Source organism: Bipolaris victoriae (assembly GCF_000527765.1).
Source record: "Bipolaris victoriae FI3 unplaced genomic scaffold scaffold_40, whole genome shotgun sequence".
Lineage (NCBI taxonomy): Eukaryota > Fungi > Ascomycota > Dothideomycetes > Pleosporales > Pleosporaceae > Bipolaris > Bipolaris victoriae.
Window position 1 is genome coordinate 230,964 of NW_014575352.1, and position 20,869 is coordinate 251,832.

At 49.7% G+C, this 20,869-nt stretch overlaps 10 protein-coding genes across 10 annotated transcripts; 6 read left to right on the forward strand and 4 right to left on the reverse strand.

Annotated features, from left to right (window-relative positions):
- Nucleotides 1–288: 288 nt before the first annotated feature.
- COCVIDRAFT_98785 (hypothetical protein) lies at nt 289–2,155 on the reverse strand (the record flags this gene model as incomplete). Its single annotated transcript, XM_014701413.1, has 2 exons — nt 289–1,806; nt 1,856–2,155. The coding sequence occupies 2 exons, from the start codon at nt 2,153–2,155 to the stop codon at nt 289–291; spliced, it is 1,818 nt and encodes a 605-aa protein (XP_014556899.1).
- A 59-nt stretch (nt 2,156–2,214) lies between these two features.
- Nucleotides 2,215–2,439, reverse strand: COCVIDRAFT_98727 (hypothetical protein; the record flags this gene model as incomplete). The annotated part of the gene is made up of 1 exon (XM_014701414.1): nt 2,215–2,439. The coding sequence occupies one exon, from the start codon at nt 2,437–2,439 to the stop codon at nt 2,215–2,217; it is 225 nt and encodes a 74-aa protein (XP_014556900.1).
- Nucleotides 2,440–2,907: 468 nt separating this feature from the next.
- Nucleotides 2,908–3,431, forward strand: COCVIDRAFT_98737 (hypothetical protein; the record flags this gene model as incomplete). Its single annotated transcript, XM_014701415.1, has 2 exons — nt 2,908–3,130; nt 3,190–3,431. 2 exons carry the CDS (start codon nt 2,908–2,910, stop codon nt 3,429–3,431), a joined length of 465 nt encoding a protein of 154 aa, XP_014556901.1.
- A 2,921-nt stretch (nt 3,432–6,352) lies between these two features.
- Nucleotides 6,353–7,807, reverse strand: COCVIDRAFT_98644 (hypothetical protein; the record flags this gene model as incomplete). The annotated part of the gene is made up of 1 exon (XM_014701416.1): nt 6,353–7,807. One exon carries the CDS (start codon nt 7,805–7,807, stop codon nt 6,353–6,355), a length of 1,455 nt encoding a protein of 484 aa, XP_014556902.1.
- Nucleotides 7,808–8,445: 638 nt separating this feature from the next.
- COCVIDRAFT_26490 (hypothetical protein) lies at nt 8,446–9,369 on the forward strand (the record flags this gene model as incomplete). The annotated part of the gene is made up of 4 exons (XM_014701350.1): nt 8,446–8,522; nt 8,579–8,585; nt 8,666–8,969; nt 9,023–9,369. The coding sequence occupies 4 exons, from the start codon at nt 8,446–8,448 to the stop codon at nt 9,367–9,369; spliced, it is 735 nt and encodes a 244-aa protein (XP_014556836.1).
- A 351-nt stretch (nt 9,370–9,720) lies between these two features.
- Nucleotides 9,721–10,728, reverse strand: COCVIDRAFT_15851 (hypothetical protein; the record flags this gene model as incomplete). Its single annotated transcript, XM_014701330.1, has 5 exons — nt 9,721–9,973; nt 10,028–10,412; nt 10,477–10,487; nt 10,544–10,656; nt 10,714–10,728. The coding sequence occupies 5 exons, from the start codon at nt 10,726–10,728 to the stop codon at nt 9,721–9,723; spliced, it is 777 nt and encodes a 258-aa protein (XP_014556816.1).
- Nucleotides 10,729–11,133: 405 nt separating this feature from the next.
- COCVIDRAFT_98567 (hypothetical protein) lies at nt 11,134–13,700 on the forward strand (the record flags this gene model as incomplete). Its single annotated transcript, XM_014701417.1, has 2 exons — nt 11,134–13,406; nt 13,460–13,700. 2 exons carry the CDS (start codon nt 11,134–11,136, stop codon nt 13,698–13,700), a joined length of 2,514 nt encoding a protein of 837 aa, XP_014556903.1.
- A 2,040-nt stretch (nt 13,701–15,740) lies between these two features.
- COCVIDRAFT_98669 (hypothetical protein) lies at nt 15,741–15,998 on the forward strand (the record flags this gene model as incomplete). The annotated part of the gene is made up of 1 exon (XM_014701418.1): nt 15,741–15,998. A coding segment is annotated over one exon (258 nt), but the record flags the coding sequence as incomplete, so codon positions are not given.
- A 575-nt stretch (nt 15,999–16,573) lies between these two features.
- Nucleotides 16,574–17,821, forward strand: COCVIDRAFT_98729 (hypothetical protein; the record flags this gene model as incomplete). The annotated part of the gene is made up of 1 exon (XM_014701419.1): nt 16,574–17,821. The coding sequence occupies one exon, from the start codon at nt 16,574–16,576 to the stop codon at nt 17,819–17,821; it is 1,248 nt and encodes a 415-aa protein (XP_014556905.1).
- Nucleotides 17,822–19,616: 1,795 nt separating this feature from the next.
- Nucleotides 19,617–20,451, forward strand: COCVIDRAFT_98807 (hypothetical protein; the record flags this gene model as incomplete). The annotated part of the gene is made up of 2 exons (XM_014701420.1): nt 19,617–19,893; nt 19,952–20,451. 2 exons carry the CDS (start codon nt 19,617–19,619, stop codon nt 20,449–20,451), a joined length of 777 nt encoding a protein of 258 aa, XP_014556906.1.
- Nucleotides 20,452–20,869: the final 418 nt, after the last annotated feature.

Genomic DNA, 20,869 nt, shown 5'->3' on the forward strand with positions numbered 1-20,869 from the left:
GCCCTTGAGAAAGAGGGTTTCCCGTCATCTCCTTCGCATAGTAATGAAGGAAATTGTCGTGTTTGAACAATTTGTCTGCGAGATCCATACTCTCATTGCATCTCTCATACTTCCTCAATGCTTGTCTTGGTCAAGATCAAAAGTAGTATTTGTAACGTCTAAGGCTCTGGTCTACTAAATCATATGTAACTGTAAATGGCAAATAGTGGAAATGGATTCCATATTACAGACTCTGAAAATACAGGATCAAGCATCTTTGTCATGATCGTAGTGGTGCGCAGCTAGTGACTATCTGCCGTCATCTTTCTTGTTGTCAAAGTAATGATACGCAACTGGTGGCGAGTCGTCGTCGCCATATGCGTTTCCGCCATAGTTCAGATACCCCTCGGCGCCCTTGAAAGGAATTGTCGCAATATCCTTGTAGTCGCCAAACACCCAAGCGCTCTGCATACCCATCTTCATGTGCGGGATAATGTGACAATGCATCAACCAAACTCCTGGGGCCTCGACACGTATTCTCCAGGCCCTCCACGAATGTACCTGCCCAGCCACACCTTTAGGGGCGTACCGGTGCAACATTGTAGTATCACGTAGCACAGGGTTGTAGTTTTCCAGCATCTTCTCATGCTCAACAGGATCGTATTTGCCCTTTCCGGTTCCGGCGTCGAAGTAGTGCCTGCCGTGTAAATGCATAGGATGGTGATCCACCCCGCTGTTGTTGTTGACTAGACTTCCTGTGTTTTCGAGGATGATCTCAAGGACTTCTCCAAGCTTGGCTGGCCAAGTAAGAGTATATGGGTCCCAGTCGTTGTTTGCGAGTGCCGCGGTGTAGTTTGGCATGGCGATCGGCCCATGCCTATAAATGTCTACCAGGTACGGGGGGCTGTTTTCCGGAGCATCTTCTGTCCAGTTGAGGCCGTCCATTTGCCAAACGATTGAGCCTTTCATGATTTGCTGATTGGTGATGTGGATGCGTCGCGTCACCTCAGATGCCTTCGGGAAGTTGTTAGGGACCAAAGGCTCCAACGCATACTCGAGGAAGTCGTATGTGGCGTTCGTAAGAACGAGAGGGTTTGTGATAGGCCGAGTGGTAATCTGATTTCCCTTGATGCTGGGGTAGCGCAGAATGCCAAATCCAGTGTAGACAGCAGGCCGGTCTTTCGTCTCAAACTGGATGTAGTAATCAGTCTTGCCTGCTGCCTCAAGCTCAGCTACCGTCTTTGCACGAAAGAGTGCGTCGAAGCGCTGCCCAGTTGCTACCTGCATGTAGCCGATCGGATGTGGTTTCGTGTAATGACCATCTGCTGCAATGACTTCGAAATCGGAATGGCCCTCGATGGCCAACGAAACCATAGATATGACCCCTGCACCTATAAATCTGAAGCGATAGACTTTTCCAGGCTCTACGTCAATGACTGGAAGCTGACAGTCTCCCTTGCCAACCGTTGCATTTCTTGTCACACCAACTCCGTTAATTAGTACCGCATCTACTTCACCAACCCAGACAAATGGAGTTGCCACAAGACCTTGCTCCATTACTTCATCACTTTTCTTGTAGTAGTCTTGGAAGAAGACCAATCGCTCTTCGTCGTACGGAATCGGGGGTAATCCGAAATCCTCAACGATGAGCGGTCCACTAGCAGAGATGGCTCCCATATGCATATGTGTGTGGTAAAAATATGACCCTGCATCGTCCAATCCAGGGTGTATCTCATAATCGAAACACTTGCCGGATGCAATTCCCCACTGAGAGACGGGGGATCCGTCACTAAATGGAGCTGTACTTTGGGTAAGGCCATGCCAATGCTGAACTGTGTTAGACAACGCTTTGAAGATTCGCGAAAAACACTCATACCATAGTCGTGTTGTAGTTATCCACGTGGTTGCAGACCCTCACCCAGCTTGTTTTCCCAGCTGGTAGTCGTAGCGTCGGTCCAGGGGATGTGCCATTCACCAACACAGACATGCGCTGCTCGCATGCTACATTTTGGATTTCGCGTGTGATTGTGAGATAGAAATCGGGGTGAAAGCGATCGCCATGGGTGACCACGCCGGTAGTATTCGCGATGGCGGTACCATTGTCACACGGCTCCTCCTTGCTCACGACTGAATGCGCCGTCGCCAATAGTAAACCAATCGCAAGGCGGGAAAACATCTTAAATGAATGGGATGAGAGGTGAGAATAATGTGCTCAGGATCCACCAGTTATATATATCAAGCACAATCATTATAAATAAAGATTGCCATAGTTAGCCCTCCACATTCTGACCCACCCGATAGGTACACCTGCCTGTCGATCAGTTTGTTCCGACAGTGCCTCAACGACCCTAACGCTAGTAGCGGTAGGCCAGGGTGTGGGTCCGCCGGATACAGGCGCCCCCCAGAATCCACCGAGGCTGGGCCGACGATCCTGGTGTCTAGTGTGTAGTATCCTCGCATCTCAGGTTCTTCGAAATCATGTATTTTATGGATACCTTTTCGTAGATATTGAAAGTAAAACCGATCATTGCAGTCATATTTGTTCTTCCTACGTAGAGCACCCAGTTGTTGCCCAGTCGTCACACCAAAATCCTCATGTTATTTAAGTGCTGTCTAGTAAGTAAACTTTGAGTTCGGACCGAAGAAACGTCCCGACTTTCGTGCGATCATGTCGCCTCAAGCACCGGTAATTTCCCAAGAAACAGACATGGATGAATTGGGCCGTCATGTTGAGCTAGCAGTTATATGCTCGACACCCAGTGATAGAAGTGTCGCTGCCCCACAAGCTTTGATCTGAACGTTCACCCCCTTATCTTCCCTCACTCCTCTACATATACTACATTCACTGTACCACAGCATTTGCGACAGGTGATTTTTGTTGCCCACACTCGTTTCCATCAAAAACCAATCCCATCGAAAGAAAAAACAATGTTTAAATTAATCGTCGTTTCGTTTGTGGCTATGCAAATGACAGCATTTGCGGCGCCACAACAGCAATCCGGATCTAGCGGCGTGCAAATCACAAGCTTGGAGAAGAATGCCACATCCACCGTCGGCTCTGGAAATGTGGCGGCGGCGGGTAATCTCACCCCGTTTGGTGATATCGGCGTTGGCTGCGGTATCAACTGGAAGGCAGACACGTCTTACGGAGGTAAGCAGGTCGTCAGATTACGCAATCTACTCTGTACGGGAATTGACACTGCGTGTTAGGTGGACTTCAAGCCGGCTCTAGCGACTTTGGCCTGGGGAGCGGGTTCACCATGACTCCTGGATCCATTCGTATCGGTGCAGGAATTGGAATGAATACGGTGAACGCTAGTGCCAACATACAGTTCACGGGTTCAAAGAATGGTAGCGTAGAGCTCGTATTCGAAAGCACATCTCCCGTAGTGTGCACGCCTGGAACCAGGGATGGCAAGTCCATTGTATCTTGCAAGACGATCAATGCTTAATGCGATGCTTATACACGCGTGATGTGGTATTGATCAAGGAAACCTTGGAAAATTTTTACGGGCCTTTAGTAAAACCGAACAGAGCCAAATCACCGTCAATTGCTGGATTTTTGTCTCAATGTACACTATTCGAAAACTACTTAATAAGTACATAATATTGACTGGTTATACATACTTGAATTCTTCTTCAATGGAATACTCTTCCGCGCTAGATCTTGCCTACATTCGTTATTGAATGTGGTTATCTGGATAGGAAGGATATCAGATTTACAACAGAACCGTGACCTCAGTCGTAGGCCCCACTACAGCTGCGGGACAGCTTTAGTACCCAGGGTCTGTTCGAGGCTCAAAGCTTTGACAGAGGGTGCTAGCTGGCCTCGATCTAGATTAAGACAGATAACGGAGGCGCTGTTAAGTTGAGCTCTATTTTATGTCCAAATTTCAATCATGCCGTAGGCTACACTGCTAGAATAGCTAGAAAATGGACATTCATTTCGTGTTACGAGGAGGAAATTTTGTGAGAATTAGTACCAGAGAGATCCTATTCTATGGAGTAGAAGAAGTCTGATCAAACCGAGCTTCATCTCCTAGCGTTCATACATCTTTTTTTCTTTCAAACACGATGCTTTTTCCAGCTCCTTTCTCTAAAAGGAGCCCAGGTTATGTTCAGCAGAGGAGGAACGGAGACGGAGGTGAACAGGCTCTTACTCGAAGTTTAGCACTCTGACTTGGTGTTGTACGAAAGGAACTTCCCTAGTGAACTATATAGTATGACTGCCGTGTTAATGGCTTGGGCGAACAAGTCTTGGTTCGATGAAGTCATGACTTGGCTCGGGCATGAAGTTAGTTATAATACACCTATCTCGGTACCGGCGCCGATTCCGAAGAGTTCACTGGATCAGTCAGAACATTGGTCTTTTCGTAGCGGCACACCAAAGCAATGCGGGCTAGAGTCTGCTATTTATGTAGACGCCGTCGAACCACTACTTTTAGTGCTGTTTCGTGTAAACCTTATGATAAAATACGCGCCTCAAATGCTCGCAATACCGATATATTGGCCTCTGTTAACGCCACTAACGAGGTCGAACCGTTCGCACTGCATCTCAACGATATGGGTACCATCGATAGCAATCATCGCTTCCTGGAAAGAACAAAGTTTGAAATAAGCTTTCTCATCTGCTGGCCTGCTCCCGGAGTTCCGGGCATGACTGAGTAATGCGGGTTTTACCTGACTTCTCGAGCAGCCACCTAGTCCATGAGATCATCACGGAATCTCACGGGATCACAGCCGCCCCACGTGTCAGCGCTGCCACAGGCGGGTTGTTGCATAAGACTTGCATAGTTGTCTGCAGATGTTTTAATCAATCTGATACCATCCAATCAGAGTTTCGATTCTTCGCCTTGCGAAGAAACAAATGAGAGCTGCTTTAGTAAAGACGGGTTTCTAGCCTTCCGAGCCGTTATTGTCAGATGTCGCGGCTTTCACTGGCCGTGGGGCCAATATCACGAATTTGATACGCCGTCTCTAATACGACCAAGGTAATTGTGTTCAATCTTACTGAACTTCACGTGTACTGTCAGGTAAAGACTCAATTGTATCGTGACTATCGCACCATACTAACGCACACATATTGTTTCGTGCTGACTTATAGAAAACGCGATCGAATATTCCTTGCCAAACTCACTTCGAATACGCTCTAATTTCCACATCCGGGCCTGTTATATTGCTTTGCTTATCCATTTGTTGAGCAGCGAGAATTTGATGAAGATGTATGGGAGGACACAAAGATTGCCAAGTATGGAGTTGTAATGCGATCGGAGAGAATGCAAACATATCAGACTAAACTATCTACAGATATGCTTGGAATTTGGCTGGATTACGATGTATAATGTTCTTTGCTATTGGGTCTATAAAGAACTACTAGTTTAACACCCTGAAAAGGCCTCAGCCGGGGTGTTCGGACGAATGGGATCATGGGTCTCGGTATCATCGCACTGCTACTGATAGCTTACTCTGCAAGGTAAGGGTTGAATAAGTGGAGTCGAGTCCAACAAATAACTCTCTTCTAATGTGAGCGCAAACCACCCCTCTAGTGCCCAACTAAATTATGCTATGACCTCTAGTCGTGCTTTTTAATCAGCCTTAGTTACAACACCTCCAAACTCTCACAAATGAAATTGGGAAAATATCACCATGATAGTATTACCTGGATGCATAGAAGGAATGTAAAGCTAGTTGGTCAGACAATTGCGCGGGTAGATGCAGGCTTGGTAGGTACATAAAATGAGCATCTGCAGTTCCCTCTTTGATCAACCAACGCTTACGTACGTCACCACATCACCACTTCCGAAACTGGCAAAGTAAGTAAGCTTCGTTTCCCAAATGACATCGGCTTCTCAACAGGCTCCCCGACATCCTTGCTTACATATTCCACTAAGCTTGCTTGCTCGTAGCTTCACCAACTGTGTTCTCAGAGCGGATTTCGTCGCAAAACTTGCTGTTGTAGTCGACGCGGAAACTTCGGTTGAACAGCAGACATAGATCCTACGATCCAATAGGTAACTCGTGTTCAAAATGCCAGACCTTATACATATGAACCTGGTTTTGGGAGAATCTCAGCTGATACATAGACCGATATCGAGTATACTTCCAGATGAGGAGGCATACTAGCAAGTGTATCACATATTCTAATATCATTGCTATGGAGGAACCTGATATTGAAGTAGTTTCATGTGCTGAATTGAATCCCACTCCGGCTAACAACCATTGTGGTTTCGCTGTTCAACATGGAAAATGTTGACATGGCCCAAGAAGAAGTAAACTACAGATAATTCTTCTCGTATGATTGCTCTGCTTGTTGAGTTGAGGATCGTATCTTGTAATATTGTCATTGCATAGCTCGAACGTAGAGAGCTAGTATCTAACTGTCGTTTTCACTAATGTCATCACCATCTTCTTCTCTCCCACCAATGAAAAAGGCAGAGATGATAGCAGTGAATGCACAGAGACCAGCAAGCACCGCATTCATATTCCCATATCCAATCTTTTCCCGCAGTAGACCAGCAATCAACGGACCTACAGTCAGCCCGCCGCTCCAGACCATACTGTTGATACCATAAAGTTGCGCATATGGCGCCTGTTCAAATAAGTCTTCGTTTGCTTTGTAGTACTTCTCAACGACATTCCCTGCTTCAACGATACTAGGGCTATTGATACTTGATAACCCCAGCCCGTTGGCTGCCAACAGGCCAGCGTAGAGCGCAATAAGGTGTGGCTTGTCCAGTTCTTCGACAAGATTCGACTCGGTGGGAAGGCGAAGTAATATAAGAGTGGGTATGAGCCAGGTAAATCCAAGGAAAGCCATTGGTTTCGTACCGTAGCGATCAACACACCATCCGAAAACAGGTCCAAGAAGGAAGTCGGCACCGCCTAGCGGCAGGAAGAGAAGCCCGGCTTTTAGACTATTGAAGCCAAATTGTTCGGAGGCTACCAGAGGGATTGTAGCGTCGAAGGATCCTAGTAGCAGAGCCTGCATGAAGGCAATCCAGATGGAGGCCAGCAGGGCAGGATTGCGTAAGAGCATGACGATGGGAAAGTTGCGGGTGAATCGATTTGTTGGCTTGGAGAGACGGTAGCAATTATTAGTGACGGTACGGTTGGGCAAGAGAGGTGTCTCCTCAGTGTTTTCTTGAGTGCTATCCGGATCATGGACTGTTTCTGACTTTGGACTAGAGTACTTTGCCGCAACTTTCGTCTCTACCATGAGTACTCGGAGGATGAAGTCTACTCCGATCAATCCAAGACCAATTCCAAAAACGCCCGTATATCCAGTTTTCGCGTAGAGTACTCCACCAGCAATGGGCGAAAAAAGCCCAGCCACAGAAATGAAACTGAACAACGTGCCCATGGTTTTTCCCAAGTTCTCTTGCCCTACCGTCTCTACGACAATAGCGATACCAATGGTCCAGACAACGCCTCCAGAAGCACCCTGCAGAATTCTCGCAATAGCAAGGACGGCCACACTACGTCCCAGAGCGAGCAGGAAAGTAGATAAAAGGAGCATTATGAGCCCTAAAAGGAATGGTACTTGTCGAGAGTTGGAGAATTTATCAGCCAATACTCCGGCTATTGGTGATGCTGCGCAAGACGCAGCTGCGTAGACTGCAAGAAGACACGATATCGTACTTTGTATCTGTGAGTCGGGCATATCGATACGATCTTTCAGCAAGAATGGGAGAACAGGTACGATAAGTCCATAGAGAAAAAGATCCACAAATGCTCCCGTGCCGACAGTCAGGACGACAAAGAATGGGTGCGACCGCCATTTGAGCCCGGGCGGTGCCGAGGAGCTTTTGAAGCCCATCAGGCTGAACATGTTTGATACGAGGTCTGGTTATGAGATATGAAAATACAAAAGGTTGAAGTAGTACAATCTGTAGTAAATTCTAGATGATATCCGAGTTGTCGGTAGTAGCTGCAGGATGCTTCCAATAAAAGTTTCGCACAAGGCCCGGATCTCCGAACATACATACTGACGTCAATATCCGAGCCAAGCCAATAACTATCCGAGATCGTAACAACCAGCGGACAAAAACGAAGAAAGGTCGGAGACTTTGTCAGTAATCAAAAAAGTAGCATTCGCCGATAAATGGAATTCGAAATTCTGTGTTTTGTGCGACCAATCATCGACAAAGTCAGAGTTATTCATGGTGACTGGTGCATGAAGAGTATTGGCATAATAAGAATACGCACATTCCTCCTCTCAGGATTGTAGAAGTATCTATTTACACAGTATACCGATGCTGATTGCCGCAAAGCCACTTCCTCAAACAGCTTGTCAATGTAATAGGGGCACGGACCCATGGCCTTTTTGCGAGGGTAAAGCCCTCACGTGACCCCGTAACTAGCGTTCTTGGCATGCATGCCGAATCTACTGGGGTATGGATAGCTTCACCTCTCGCTTGGAGCAATCACACCAAACACGAACTTCTCTCTCGCCGCAGTCGCCCCAAAATGGCGGACAAGATGGAAGGTGTGCTAATGGGTGGCAGTCTCGTAGATCCCAGCAAATACCCCGTTCCCATCGAAACGTAAGTGCAATCATGCCGAAAAGGTAGGTTCCTATGATGCTAATACAGAATTGTAGAATCTATGTGAGTTTACGACTACGACGCGCGTGTACCGGTGACTCTGTGCGCGTCGCCTGCGACGGCTTGAGTGCTGACAAGAATAGGTCAACAACCTCGAGGAGCGTGTCAAGATTGACACCATGAAACAAGCCTTAACCCGCGTGTTCCAATACTATGGCCCGATTCTCGACGTGATTGCTAAGAGCAGTCTCAAGCGCAAGGGTCAGGCGTTCATTGTGTTCGACAGCGAGAAGGCAGCGCTGGAGGCTGTGGAGGAGATGAATGGATTCGAAATGTATGGAAAGGTCATGCGAGTGCACCGGGCCAAAACACACAGCGACGAAACGGTCAAGCGGAAGGCGCCCGACATGTTCGAGGACCACAAGCGGAAGCGACTGACACTCAAGGGTATGATGTGCACCTTCTAGACACGTCAAGTGTTCTATGCTAAACTCCTACAGATTTCAAGCGTGCCGAAGAAGACGCGAAAGCGCAAGCCAACCCCGTCGCCGCCGAGAAGCCTCGCGCTGCCAAAACTGGAGCTGCCGCCGTTCCCGACGAATATGTGCGACCCAACAAGACACTCTTTCTGCAGAACATTCCTCGCGACGTCGACGAGGATGACCTTACGACCATATTCGAGCGCTTCGAGGGCTTCAAGGAAGTGCGCCTGGTATCAGTCAGGGCCGTTGCCTTTGCCGAGTTTGAAAACGAGCAGTTTGCGATTACGGCAAAAGAGGCAACGGCGAATACCCCGATTGGTGCTGAGGGCAAGCCCATGAAGGTCACGTACCAGCGACAGCAGTAGGTTATTGCATGTGGATTTAAATGCGTTGGATTTATTGCTTCTGAGTTTATGCTTTTATGATACCTCGTTCAACAATGAACACCCGATATGGGCCGACACAATAGATGTCCTGTTGTCTGAACACTTGCCATGACACTATTATGATACAATACTTATATATCTCCTCTAGAAAAGACAAAGAAGAGCACAACTGGGTCGACATGATCGCCTGGGATGGGAAGGCTGTAGCTGCATACTGGGAAGCTGAGACTTTCAAGAAGGAATACCGCCAACTGCAAGCTGAGTCGAAGGAAACAGAGGACGCAACAGAGGAGGGGGCCAATCTCGCAAAGGCAAGCGACGGCTGAGTGCTCAGAAAATAACGTCCTCGTTGTCCTCGTCGCCAAGCATGTCCTTGGTCTCGACAGCCTGCTGGGGCGCCTGGGTCTCCGCCTCCTGTGCTTCTTTTTTCTTTGCGACTCTTTCTGCTTCTTCGGCTGCAGCATCATTCTGCTTCTTCTTGGAGACCTTTTTCAGGCGGTAAAATTCTTCTCGGTCGAGCTCATCCAGCTCGGAGTTGATGTACTTGATGGTGTTTTCGGTGCGGGGAATAATGACGTGCTCACTGATAGTCGTCAGCTTGGGAAAACATTTCGGCATCCAGGCGGGCGACACTCACATGGCGTTGACACGGCGGTTGACAACCTTAATTACCTCATCCAATATGACAAAGGCTGTCTGCAGACTGGCCAGCTCTACTAGCGTTTCCACGGCTCTAGCATATGTCTCTCTGCACCTCTGCACTTGCTGACCACCCTTACCCAATCCTGTCAAGGCGAAGTCGTTGTTCTGCTCAACCGTGAAGCTCTCGAATTGCGGGAGGAAAACACCAGACACATTCTCTTGCTTGGTGCGTACGCGGAAGCGCGCTTGCTTTGCAGATTCTTGGATCTGGTAGCCAATGTCACCGCCAACTGCATATGTGACTTCGGCGAGGGAGAAGGCAGCGACCTGCATAACTCTGCCCATCTTGCGCTTGGCCTCATCGATGCGGCGAGTGATTTCTAAAAAAGCGTTTCAGCTACATTGGGGGGCAGTGGTGCGGACAAGCGATAGGCGTCGTCGTACCTCGGAAACGTCTAGCAATGGTCAGCAGAGCTTCGGAAACATATATAGGGCAGAGGATGAGGCGCACTTTGTCAGGGCTTCGCTCTTTCGCTTCAGCAGATCGTGGCCAGTCTGGGCACCCTTGAGCTTGCTTTTCATCATACCCAGCGACTGCCGGGTCGCGAAGACGGCCTCTCTCGCCTGAGGGCCGAGTTAGCGTGGGTAGCTATTAGCTGGTTGCGATAGTGGACGACATACCCCACTGCCTGACATGGCTGCAGCTCGGCGCGGTAGTGTAGTATGGGGCTGGAGCTGGAGCTGGAGGGGCTGTAGAAGTGCTGCTGACGAAGCGACGCAAATAGAGACGGTGTGGTGGGATGTCTCGGGGCCACTCAGGCAGGCGCAGTCGGCGTACAGTGAATGGGACGGAGCGTGACGCAGCTATGCCGGGAAGCTACTTCAGACCAGTCCGTGCACCCGCGCCTGCCAACTCTACCAGAGTGGGCCATGCAGCTGCGCGCCCTGATTGGCCGCTGCCAAACGCTGACCGCTCGGACTCCATCGCTCTTGCCCTCAGAACTTTAACCCGGCGACACGCTTCATCAGCCCGTCGTGTCCCGAACCCCTTCAACTTCCTGCCCATCGTGGGCCTCTACACGCCCTGGCACTGGCGCAACCATGCCCGGCGAACTCCTCAGGACCGTGACCGCGAGCCTCTCGCGGCCCACCAAGCGCAAGATGGAGCCCTCGACCGACCTTTTCCTCATCACCGACCAGGACGTCGCGTACGAACAGGACATCCAGCGCAATGCCGGCAGCGTCAAGCCATGGCTCGACTACTACAGCTTCAAAAAGTCACGTGGGAGCATCCTGGAGCAGGCCTTTGTGCTCGAGCGCGCAGTCACCACGCTCCCGCGCTCCTACAAGCTGTGGAAGCTGTACCTCGAGTTGCGGACAAAGCACCTTGCCAACAAGAACCCAGCCAAGTTCGCGCCCCACTATGTCAAGGTCAACGCCCTTTTCGAGCGTGCCCTTGTCCTGCTTAACAAGATGCCGCGAATCTGGGAAATGTACCTCAATTTCCTCATGCAGCAGCCGCTCGTCACCACTACCCGCCGTACCTTCGACCGAGCATTGCGCGCCCTCCCCCTGACCCAGCACAACCGCATTTGGGCCTTGTACCGACCCTTCGCGACGTCTGCATCCGGCGAGACGGCTGTCAAGATCTGGCGCCGGTACATGCAAATTCACCCCGAAGATGCTGAGGATTTCATTGAGCTCCTCAAGGACATGCGCAAGTACACTGAGGCTGTCAAAAAGTACATGGAGATTCTCAACAATCCTCGCTTCAAAAGCAAAGAAGCAAAGGGGCCTTTCCAGTTCTGGACTGAGATGATTGATCTTATCATCGACCATGCTAAAGAAATCGATACCAGCGACGACAGCGGTATCGACGTCGAGAAGATCATCCAGAGCGGCATCACCAAGTTTCCCGATCAGCGAGGCATCCTGTGGGTCGGTCTGGCACGTTATTGGATGCACAAGGGCGAATACGAAAAAGCGCGGGACGTCTTCGAAGAGGGTGTCACTACAGTCATGACTGTGCGCGATTTTTCAGTCGTTTTCGACACATACGTGGAAGCCGAGGAAACCATGATTGGTATCAAACTGAACGAGGCCGCTGTCCGGTCCGAGAAGGGCAAAATCGACGAGGCCGCCGACGCCGACCTCGACATCAGAATGGTTCGCTTCGAGTCACTGATGCAAAGAAGACCATTCCTACTCAACGATGTTATGTTGCGACAGAACCCGCACAACGTTATTGAATGGGAGAAGCGCGTTGCGCTCTGGGGCGACAACAAGAAAGAGGTGGTACAGACATACACCGATGCCATTGCCGCGATCAACCCCAAGAAGGCAGTTGGCAAGTTCCACGAACTTTGGACCAACTACGCCAAGATTTACGAAGCCGGTGGGGATCTTCAGAATGCGCGCGTTATTATGGAGAAGGCCGTTAAGGTGCCCTTCAAGTCCGTTTCCGAGCTGGCTGAGATGTGGTGCGAATGGGCAGAGATGGAGCTCCGCAACGAAAATTTCGACAAGGCCGTCGACATCATGGCCAAGGCTACGCAGGCACCAAAACGATCCAATGTCGACTACTTTGACGAATCTCTTTCCCCACAACAGCGTGTACACAAGAGCTGGAAACTGTGGAGCTTCTATGTTGATCTTGTCGAGAGTGTTAGCACTTTGGAAGAGACAAGAAAGATATATGAAAGGATTTTCGAGCTTCGAATTGCTACACCGCAGACGATTGTCAACTACGCCAACTTGCTGGAAGAGAACAAGTACTTTGAAGACTGCTTCAAGGTATATGAGCGTGGGTTGGATCTTTTCAGCTATCCTGTCGCTTTCGAGATTTGGAATCTTTACTTGACCAAAGCCGTTGATCGAAAGATTGGTATGGAACGACTACGAGACCTGTTTGAACAGGCTGTCGAGGACTGCCCGCCAAAGTTTGCCAAGGTACTATATCTCATGTACGGTGCCCTCGAGGAAGACCGTGGTCTGGCCAGACATGCCATGCGCATCTATGAACGTGCTACACGCGCCGTAGCAGATGAAGATAGGATGGAAATGTTTAATTTCTACATCACCAAGTCGGCATCCAACTTTGGTCTTACTTCTACACGACCAATTTACGAGCGTGCCATTGCCGCTCTGCCCGACGCAGAAGCCAAGGAAATGTGTCTCAAGTTTGCTGAGATGGAACGACGTCTGGGAGAAATTGACCGAGCGCGAGCCATCTACGGCCATGCCAGTCAGTTCTGCGATCCGAGGACAAACCCCGAGTTCTGGAAGAAGTGGGAGTCTTTCGAAGTCCAACACGGAAACGAAGACACCTACAAGGAGATGCTGCGCATCAAGCGGAGTGTCCAGGCTCAGTACAAGTACGTACTACTTTTCCTTAGAATGCTGAGATGCATTGCTAACATATATATAGTACCGATGTCAACTTCATCGCCTCCCAAGCTGTTGCCCGCGGCCAGCAAAACGGTGCGGCCGCCAACGAAGACGGGACCGCAGACCCTGCCGACGAAGACGCAATGGCTGCCCTTGAACGCCAAGCTCGTGCACCCGCTGGCTTTGTCGCTGCTAGCACAGGCCCGCAGGGCGGCAACATCAAGCCTGCCGAAGAGCCAACGGCGAACCCAGACGCGATCGATCTCGACGACGATCTATGATTCACGACCGGTGGGTTAGGGTGGGTGGATTTAGGATGAAGATTTGCATTTCGACGGCGTTATATCCATGGCTACCTTGCTGCTCTAGCACATTCCTATTATCTTTGCGTGTACCGTAGGGTTGACCCAGTGTCGGTCTCCCTTGCCTCGTCCTCACTTTTGAGGTTTCGACAGTCTGGTCTTTGCGCTTTCTTTTTTCCTTTTCGACTTTGATCGATACCAGGACACAAAACGTTGTTCTCTATCTTGTTCCTTTTTTTTTTGCATATATGGCGTTTGTCATTTGTTGAGAGAACGGGGGGTTGACAAAAAGAAAGGAAAGACCGCGTTATTGCAGCCGTGCTTAAACCCCCCTGAAGGAGAGAGACACACACAGAGACAGAGACTTGTTTTCCTATGTCATGTTCGAGAGGGCACAAATTTGCCGGCTTCTCCACTTGCAGAGTTTCAAAGCTTTTTTATCTTCGCTCGCCCATGTTACATATAAAACAGAGTCCTCGGACACGCAGACTCACCGCAAAAAAACAAATACCTGATACTCTTCAATTGAAGGGGTAAGACTCGCACACGTTTGTTCCAGTCCAACCTTGGGACCTCGCGGTCCGGTACGTACGCGTCCAGACAAAAGTCTTGCATTGAGCGCAGGGTTGAAATCGGAATTCTCGGGCGACCGAATAGCATGGTGACACGCGTACGGTAAGTCCCGGGCATTCGTACGAGATTCGTTGCGTCGGTGACTAGGCAACAGGCTTAGGTAATTATGTTTTTTCCCCCTGCAGTAGGTTACCGTAGTTTTGCGAGATGAGCAAGTCAGACTATTCGACGCCAAGCAGCTCAACTTCAGGCAACAGCCTTACGTGGTCCGTCGTTGTCGTCACCACCACTTTCTCGTCCCTTTTTGTAAAATGGGATGTGCTGAGGTGCTTCTTTGCGTTAAGAACGTCAATAGGTATATACTTTTTATTATTCGTTCTTTCTTTCAGGAAAGTAGCTTCAATTTGCCTCTGGCATTTCGTATCTTATACTTAACATATGCGCATCAACCCCAGGTGTGTACTTTCCTTTTTTGGCACTGGCTCGTGTCTACAGGCGATTAGGCAGACATGCGTGAGTTCGATTCGAATCGTAATATCCAGTCGCGCTTGTTATTCTTTGTCTTTTTCTTTTCTGGTACCTGTGTTGAAGTCTTTTTGCTCAAGAAGTTGTCTTTTCTCTTTGCCTCGAGAAGAAAAGGATGTGGTAGAGAAGGTAAAGAGTTGAGGTGGTCTGTTCACTTGGTCCCTTTTTCTCGTAAGCTGTACGTGTATTGACTTCTTAACATGTCCGTATATGCGTTTTTTATAGTCAATGGGCGTTTTGCGACCACGCATACTCGTCTTGTAACATAATGATTACTTCGGAAACAACGAAGAAAGGATCTAATAAAACTCGTTAACTACTACCAAATTCAATCGTTCATGCGGCAGAGTTGTTTGATACTCCCTTTCTCGGCCGTTTATAAAGAAAATTCCACTCGACCATGGGCGGCCAATAGTACGTGGTTTGGATAGAGTAAAGCCTTAAGATGAGCAGAAAAGAATAGAAGCAGAATTGATCGACATGTGTGATAAATACCAAAACAGAAATAGCATTACTCCCGACTATCCTAAATTGATAGCCTACAATTATTTTTAAGATATAGGTTATATACCTAGGATCCCTTCGCAACAACCCCCAGAGGCTGCAAGCAAACGACACTCCACAATGTATATCGGCTAAATGCCGGTTAACGGGAGTCATTGGTATACAAATACAGCTCAATACCGCGCGCGTTATACAATACTATTGGCTTTTGGGTGTTCGAGATAGAGGCAAAGCTTGGACAGCCGCCATCATGCCTCCCATCTCGTACATTACCGACAACCAGGTTTGCTCCATCTGCAGGTCCATTATTTTACTTTTCTCATTTTTACCTCCCGTTATGCATCGCGCCTGCATGTGCTTGACCCGACATACTTACATGGAAAAACTGCGGTCGACTCTAGGAATAGTAGCAAGCCACTACCGCATGCATGTCGATCTTCCAACTCTATTCCTCACACTGCAAATCCTCATACCAGCCGAGTCTCGGCCGAGGAGCCGCGCTGTGCGCTGTTGCGCGACGAGAAAGAAGAGAAGAAGAAAAGAAAAAAAAAGCTGGGCAGTACTAACGTCGGGCAATGTGTCACGAGCCGCAGGGCTACGACAGGGAGCGGAGGAATGACGAAATCCTTGTGCAACTCACACCGTACTCATTTTACTTCTGCAAGGCTGAGCTAATGCCACGGCAGTTGTATCAATGGAAGGAAGCAAAAGTGTGGAGGGTCCAGTGACGAGTCAGCAATGGGTTACTACTGTGTCTGGTTAAAGCTACTCGTCATACAGACATGCGCATTGATCTGAGGTTGACATGAGGTGTAATGGAAGGAAGCTTGGCGCCCTGTTTCGGGTTGCACGTAGGGCTGATAAATGGGGGGGGGATACGAAGATGATCAAACTCCCGGTAAGGGGGGTAAGGGGATGTGACAGCCACTGCCGGGCTGATGGTTAGCGCTTCCGGAACGTCAACCTTGAGATTCGGGTCGGCTCAGATTGCTGTCAGCAAGTTTCTCACATATGCAATCAAAGATGATTGAACGGCAGAGCGAAGAGTCGCTGGTAACATCGAATAGTTATGTACATAGTATGTAGTAAGTAGTATGTAGGTTGGTGAGACCAAGAGATGCCACGAGCCCTGGTCGACATGGCCACACCGCATCTGTTACAGGCATGTTACAGAAGAAGGAAGAAGTCACAGGAGCAAAGAAGACAGACTTTGAACTGGCGATGCAACCTAACCACTGTCACTCAACAACATGAACTCTCTAAGGGTCTTTTTTGCTCTAAGCGGCGCATGCGCCGCTGCTACTACGTCGCACATCCACGGGCCATCATCACCACAATGTGCCAACCTACCGCCGCACTTTGCAGCACAGATGCAGACCCCACTCCGGTCCCAGCAATGTCTACATGGAGATACCGACGCCAAACCGCCACCCGTCATACCGTCATTTCAACACCCGATATGGTCTCACGAACCGATGTGCGTCACAGGGAAAGAGAAGGTTTACTGCACACACACAACGTCAGACTCGGGTAGCGGCCATGGTCTGAGCATCATCGCGACACCATCTGCTGCGGGGAAATTATCAGCAAAGTTTAGCAAGCAGAAGAAGAGAGTCAAGTATTCCGAAGATGGCCTCCAAGTACGGTCTATCCCGGGCAAAGGCAAAGGTCTCTTTACGACAAAAGTCATCAAGAAGGGGGAGACGATCCTGCTTGATCCAGCACGTATAATTGCCAGTTCTCACTTTCCAGCGCGCATATCGCACGCCCAAGGCCGGATTTTGTTCAACTCGGCGCTCGATAGACTTCCGGAAAAAGATCACAAGATGGTTGCGGCATTAGATCAGAGTCTGGGTGGAAGTCCAATCGAGGACGTTATGAAGACCAACTCTTTTGCTTGCCGGCTAGACGATGGCAACGTGGACAAAGCCTACATTTGTCTCTTCCCATCCGTCTCCCGCATCAACCACGCTTGCCAGCCGAATGCCCTCGCACGCTTCGTCTCAAAGACACTATCGATGCAAGTCAAGGCGAAGCAAGACATTGCCGCAGGAGAAGAAATAAACATCTCGTACGGAAGGGTAGACTTGACGCGCGAAGAACGACAGGAACTGTACAAGGATGGATGGAACTTTGAGTGTACATGCTCGCTCTGTACGGCGCCGCACGGCGAAACAAAGGCAAGCGACGATCGGCGCGTAAAGTTTGCAAGGCTCAAGCAGAAGCTTCAGAATCTGACAGCGGAGACTTACGACGCGAAACAAGTAGTGGAATGGGAGAAGGAAGTCATGGCGATTGCGCAGTCCGAAGGCTTGGAGGTGTTGCTGGCCGAGGATTACGAGAGACTGGCATATGTGTATGCAGGCCATGGAATGGCTAGCGAGGCGCGGCGTTGGGCGGAGATGGCCAAGCAGAACTTGCTCGATTGGGCGGTTGAGGACAGTCGTCGAGATGACAATGTCAGGAGATTGGATGAAACGCTCGCAGAGTTGGGTTGAAGTTTCATGGCTGAACTACTACTACTACTACTACTTTGGTGCCTGGCCATTGCTCCGACTTTCCTAATGAGGTCCTCTCCACTTTGGCAAGTAAGGCTGCCTCGGATTGTCATCCGCATCTTGTAAAGTTTGAGCCCATAATCTGATGTCTGCAGCATGGGTTTCATCTGTAGTCATGCCGTAATAGGGCGCTAATGGACCTCGGAAGATGGCTTGCGCTTCCGGGCGTTGGTAGGATGTGAATGGGGAATGGATCGAGTCAGCCCGACGGATGCGTCCACGGCAGATGGGCGCTGCAAACCTGTCTCTCTTAAAAGCGTTAGGACGATGCTGTTCACTTTCAAATCGGTTTCCCTCGGGCACCAGCTGACGGTGCCAGTCTGCCAAGTGAGCAGCAGGTACGCGTTCACGCATGGGTCGAAGAGGGCTTGGAGCGTCTTCCTTAAACGGGACAAGGACCCTGCGCGGGGTTGTGGAAAAAGGAGGTCAGAGCATCTGTTGTAACTAGGTAACCAAGTCTAGAAACGATTAGAATGCGACAAAAAAGTAGCAAGGCCAAATCTCCACGTAGATCAGTGACGTATAGGAGCTCGTGGCTTGGTTGGATCTTGATCAAGGGGGGTCCCGGCTCTTCAATTCCCGGGTACAGGCGAGTTGAGATCTGACCGACGATCTTCATAAGCAGAGGGAAAATACGCCAGAGAAACGAGGCTGGGAAGCCACAGCCGCAGGGCTATCACAGATGCGATGAGATTGTCCTCAAAAACGGGTTGAAAGCAGCTGTAATGGGCTTGGCTGGTAGCCAACTTGGAGTGTGCTGAACTAGCAGCAAGCCATGCGGCTGGCCGTTGTCTCTAGCCAGCGAACAAAGAAAAAAAATGACAGGACGGTTGGCCGGTAGTACCGTTGACAACGGCGATGAGTCGCATCGCAGCGTGCAGAAAATAGACATGTTGAAGGAGTGTATGCGCGGATGCAGAAGGGAGCTGCAAAGGACCGTCTCTACGCACGTATGGCTGATGCCCAGTCTGTGTCTTGGCCTATCATCTGCTCTTCACCTTACCATGATTGTCCCTGCATGTCAAACTTTCCCCCCGACCCCCCTAGGCGCATTTCTCTCTTGGCCATCCATTCGCCGCGTGGTTCTCACTCGTCTTGACGACCTTCTCTTTGTGGCCGGGGCCAAGCAAAAAAAAAAGCGATTTCAAACACCCTGCCTAGCACACGTCAAAGCAAGTCAAAACATGGGGGCGGAAGGAAACTCGCGCTCGTGCTCTGCAGCGTAAAATGAGCCACACAGTGGCGCCCGGACGACCCGTTGCCTTTGCTTTTGTCGCTCATTTGGCTGCTAAAGTCTTCTGGACTCGAGGCGCTACGCCTGGACGCGGGCGGCCGGTTCGCTGCGTTACCCCAGCCGAGTCGTACCTACTTACGCTTGCGGAACCACAGCGAAGAGGTTTTGCCCACCTTGTTTCATGGCGCGACTGGGTATACCCTGCTATTTTGGTCAGCTCAGCCTGTGCACGTAGGTAGAGTTGACAGGGCTCCGTCGCATAATACTGCAGAGTAGGGATCACACACTAAATATGGCCCTGCAATCCTGCCCGTCCCACAACCATATGTATATGCGGTGGTCAAACACCTAAACTGTCTGTATATCTCCGTAGTCTCTCAACATCACCAGTTCACTCTTTTACTTTTTGGCTGGTAGCCGTGACCTTCTTTCCCACTGGTCTCTTTGCTTTCATAGTCTCTCCTTTACTTTCTTTTTTTTTCGTTTAGTCTTTTGTCTAATATGGTCGGGTGCCGATCTATTCTAACGGTCCTTGTGACTTTGGCGGCCGTTGTAAAAAGCCAGCAATGCTATGGCGTCGACGGTTCGCTGCTCGATAAATCATACACACCATGCAACCCTAGCGCAAAGGTTAGCGGTTGCTGCGCGAGCGGCGATATTTGTCTGAGCAATGGACTGTGCATGGGAACTCAAGGAGCCTCAATTGGCGTCATCTTTTCAAGAGGCTGCACAGATTCTACTGGAAAGGATGTAGCATGCCCACAGCAATGCTCGGGTGGTATGTCTTCACAAAAAAAACAAATTTAACGATACAAGCAATCCTAACAAGTTGACAGGTTCCAGCAACTCAAACAGCGCATCCACAGTCACTGCATGGCAACTCCAAACCTGCGACTCTGGTGAATACTGCTGCCGCGCAGCCAACTCCACCAAAAGCTGCTGTAACAACCCCACAGCACCCCGAGTCACATCACCTCTCAGCGCCACCCTCCAGATGCCAGAAGCCCCAGCCTCAACACCAGCAACCAACAGCCCTGATCAAGAACCCGCATCTTCCAGCCCTATGCCTACATTACCAACCATCTCCAACTGCCAGCACGAAAAGACCCACACAGCTATTGTCGGCGCCATCCTCGGAGGCCTGCTTGGCGGCATCATACTCTGCCTTGTCATTGCCGTGCGATGGATGTACAAGCGTGAGCGCCGTCAGCGCCGCCTCAAAGAACACTACGAGACGCAAATGTCAAAGACGAATGCCTACCGCAAGGCCCTCGAGGAGACCGTCAGCTCAGCGAGACCCAGTCTCTCCCTTGAACAAGTCGCGTCAAAGTCCTAGTAATACAACGGACTAGATTTGGGACGACGACGACGGCGACGACGACGACAGCCCCAGCCACGGGCTTTGCTACCACTACTCTTATATATGTACAACTCGACATTTTCCTTTGTTTTTGTTTTGTTTTTCTTACAACTTCTATTCTTTAATTGTTGTTATTACAAAACCTTTTTTGTTTTCTTTACTCTCTTTTCTTTTCTCATATTAGCGTCGGTGTTTTTCCTGGATTGGATGGCTTGGGTTAGAAGGTTTGGGTATGACATGGCGTGGACGAAAGCAAACGACCGGACAGACAGTATCTGGTGTGTGTGTGTGGTGGTATTTGGTTTCGGTCCGGCATCGGCTCGGGATGGTAATCCCGACTATTCCCTTTCCCTCCCCCCCCTCCCCTATGTTCTTTTCCGCATTCGTTTATTTC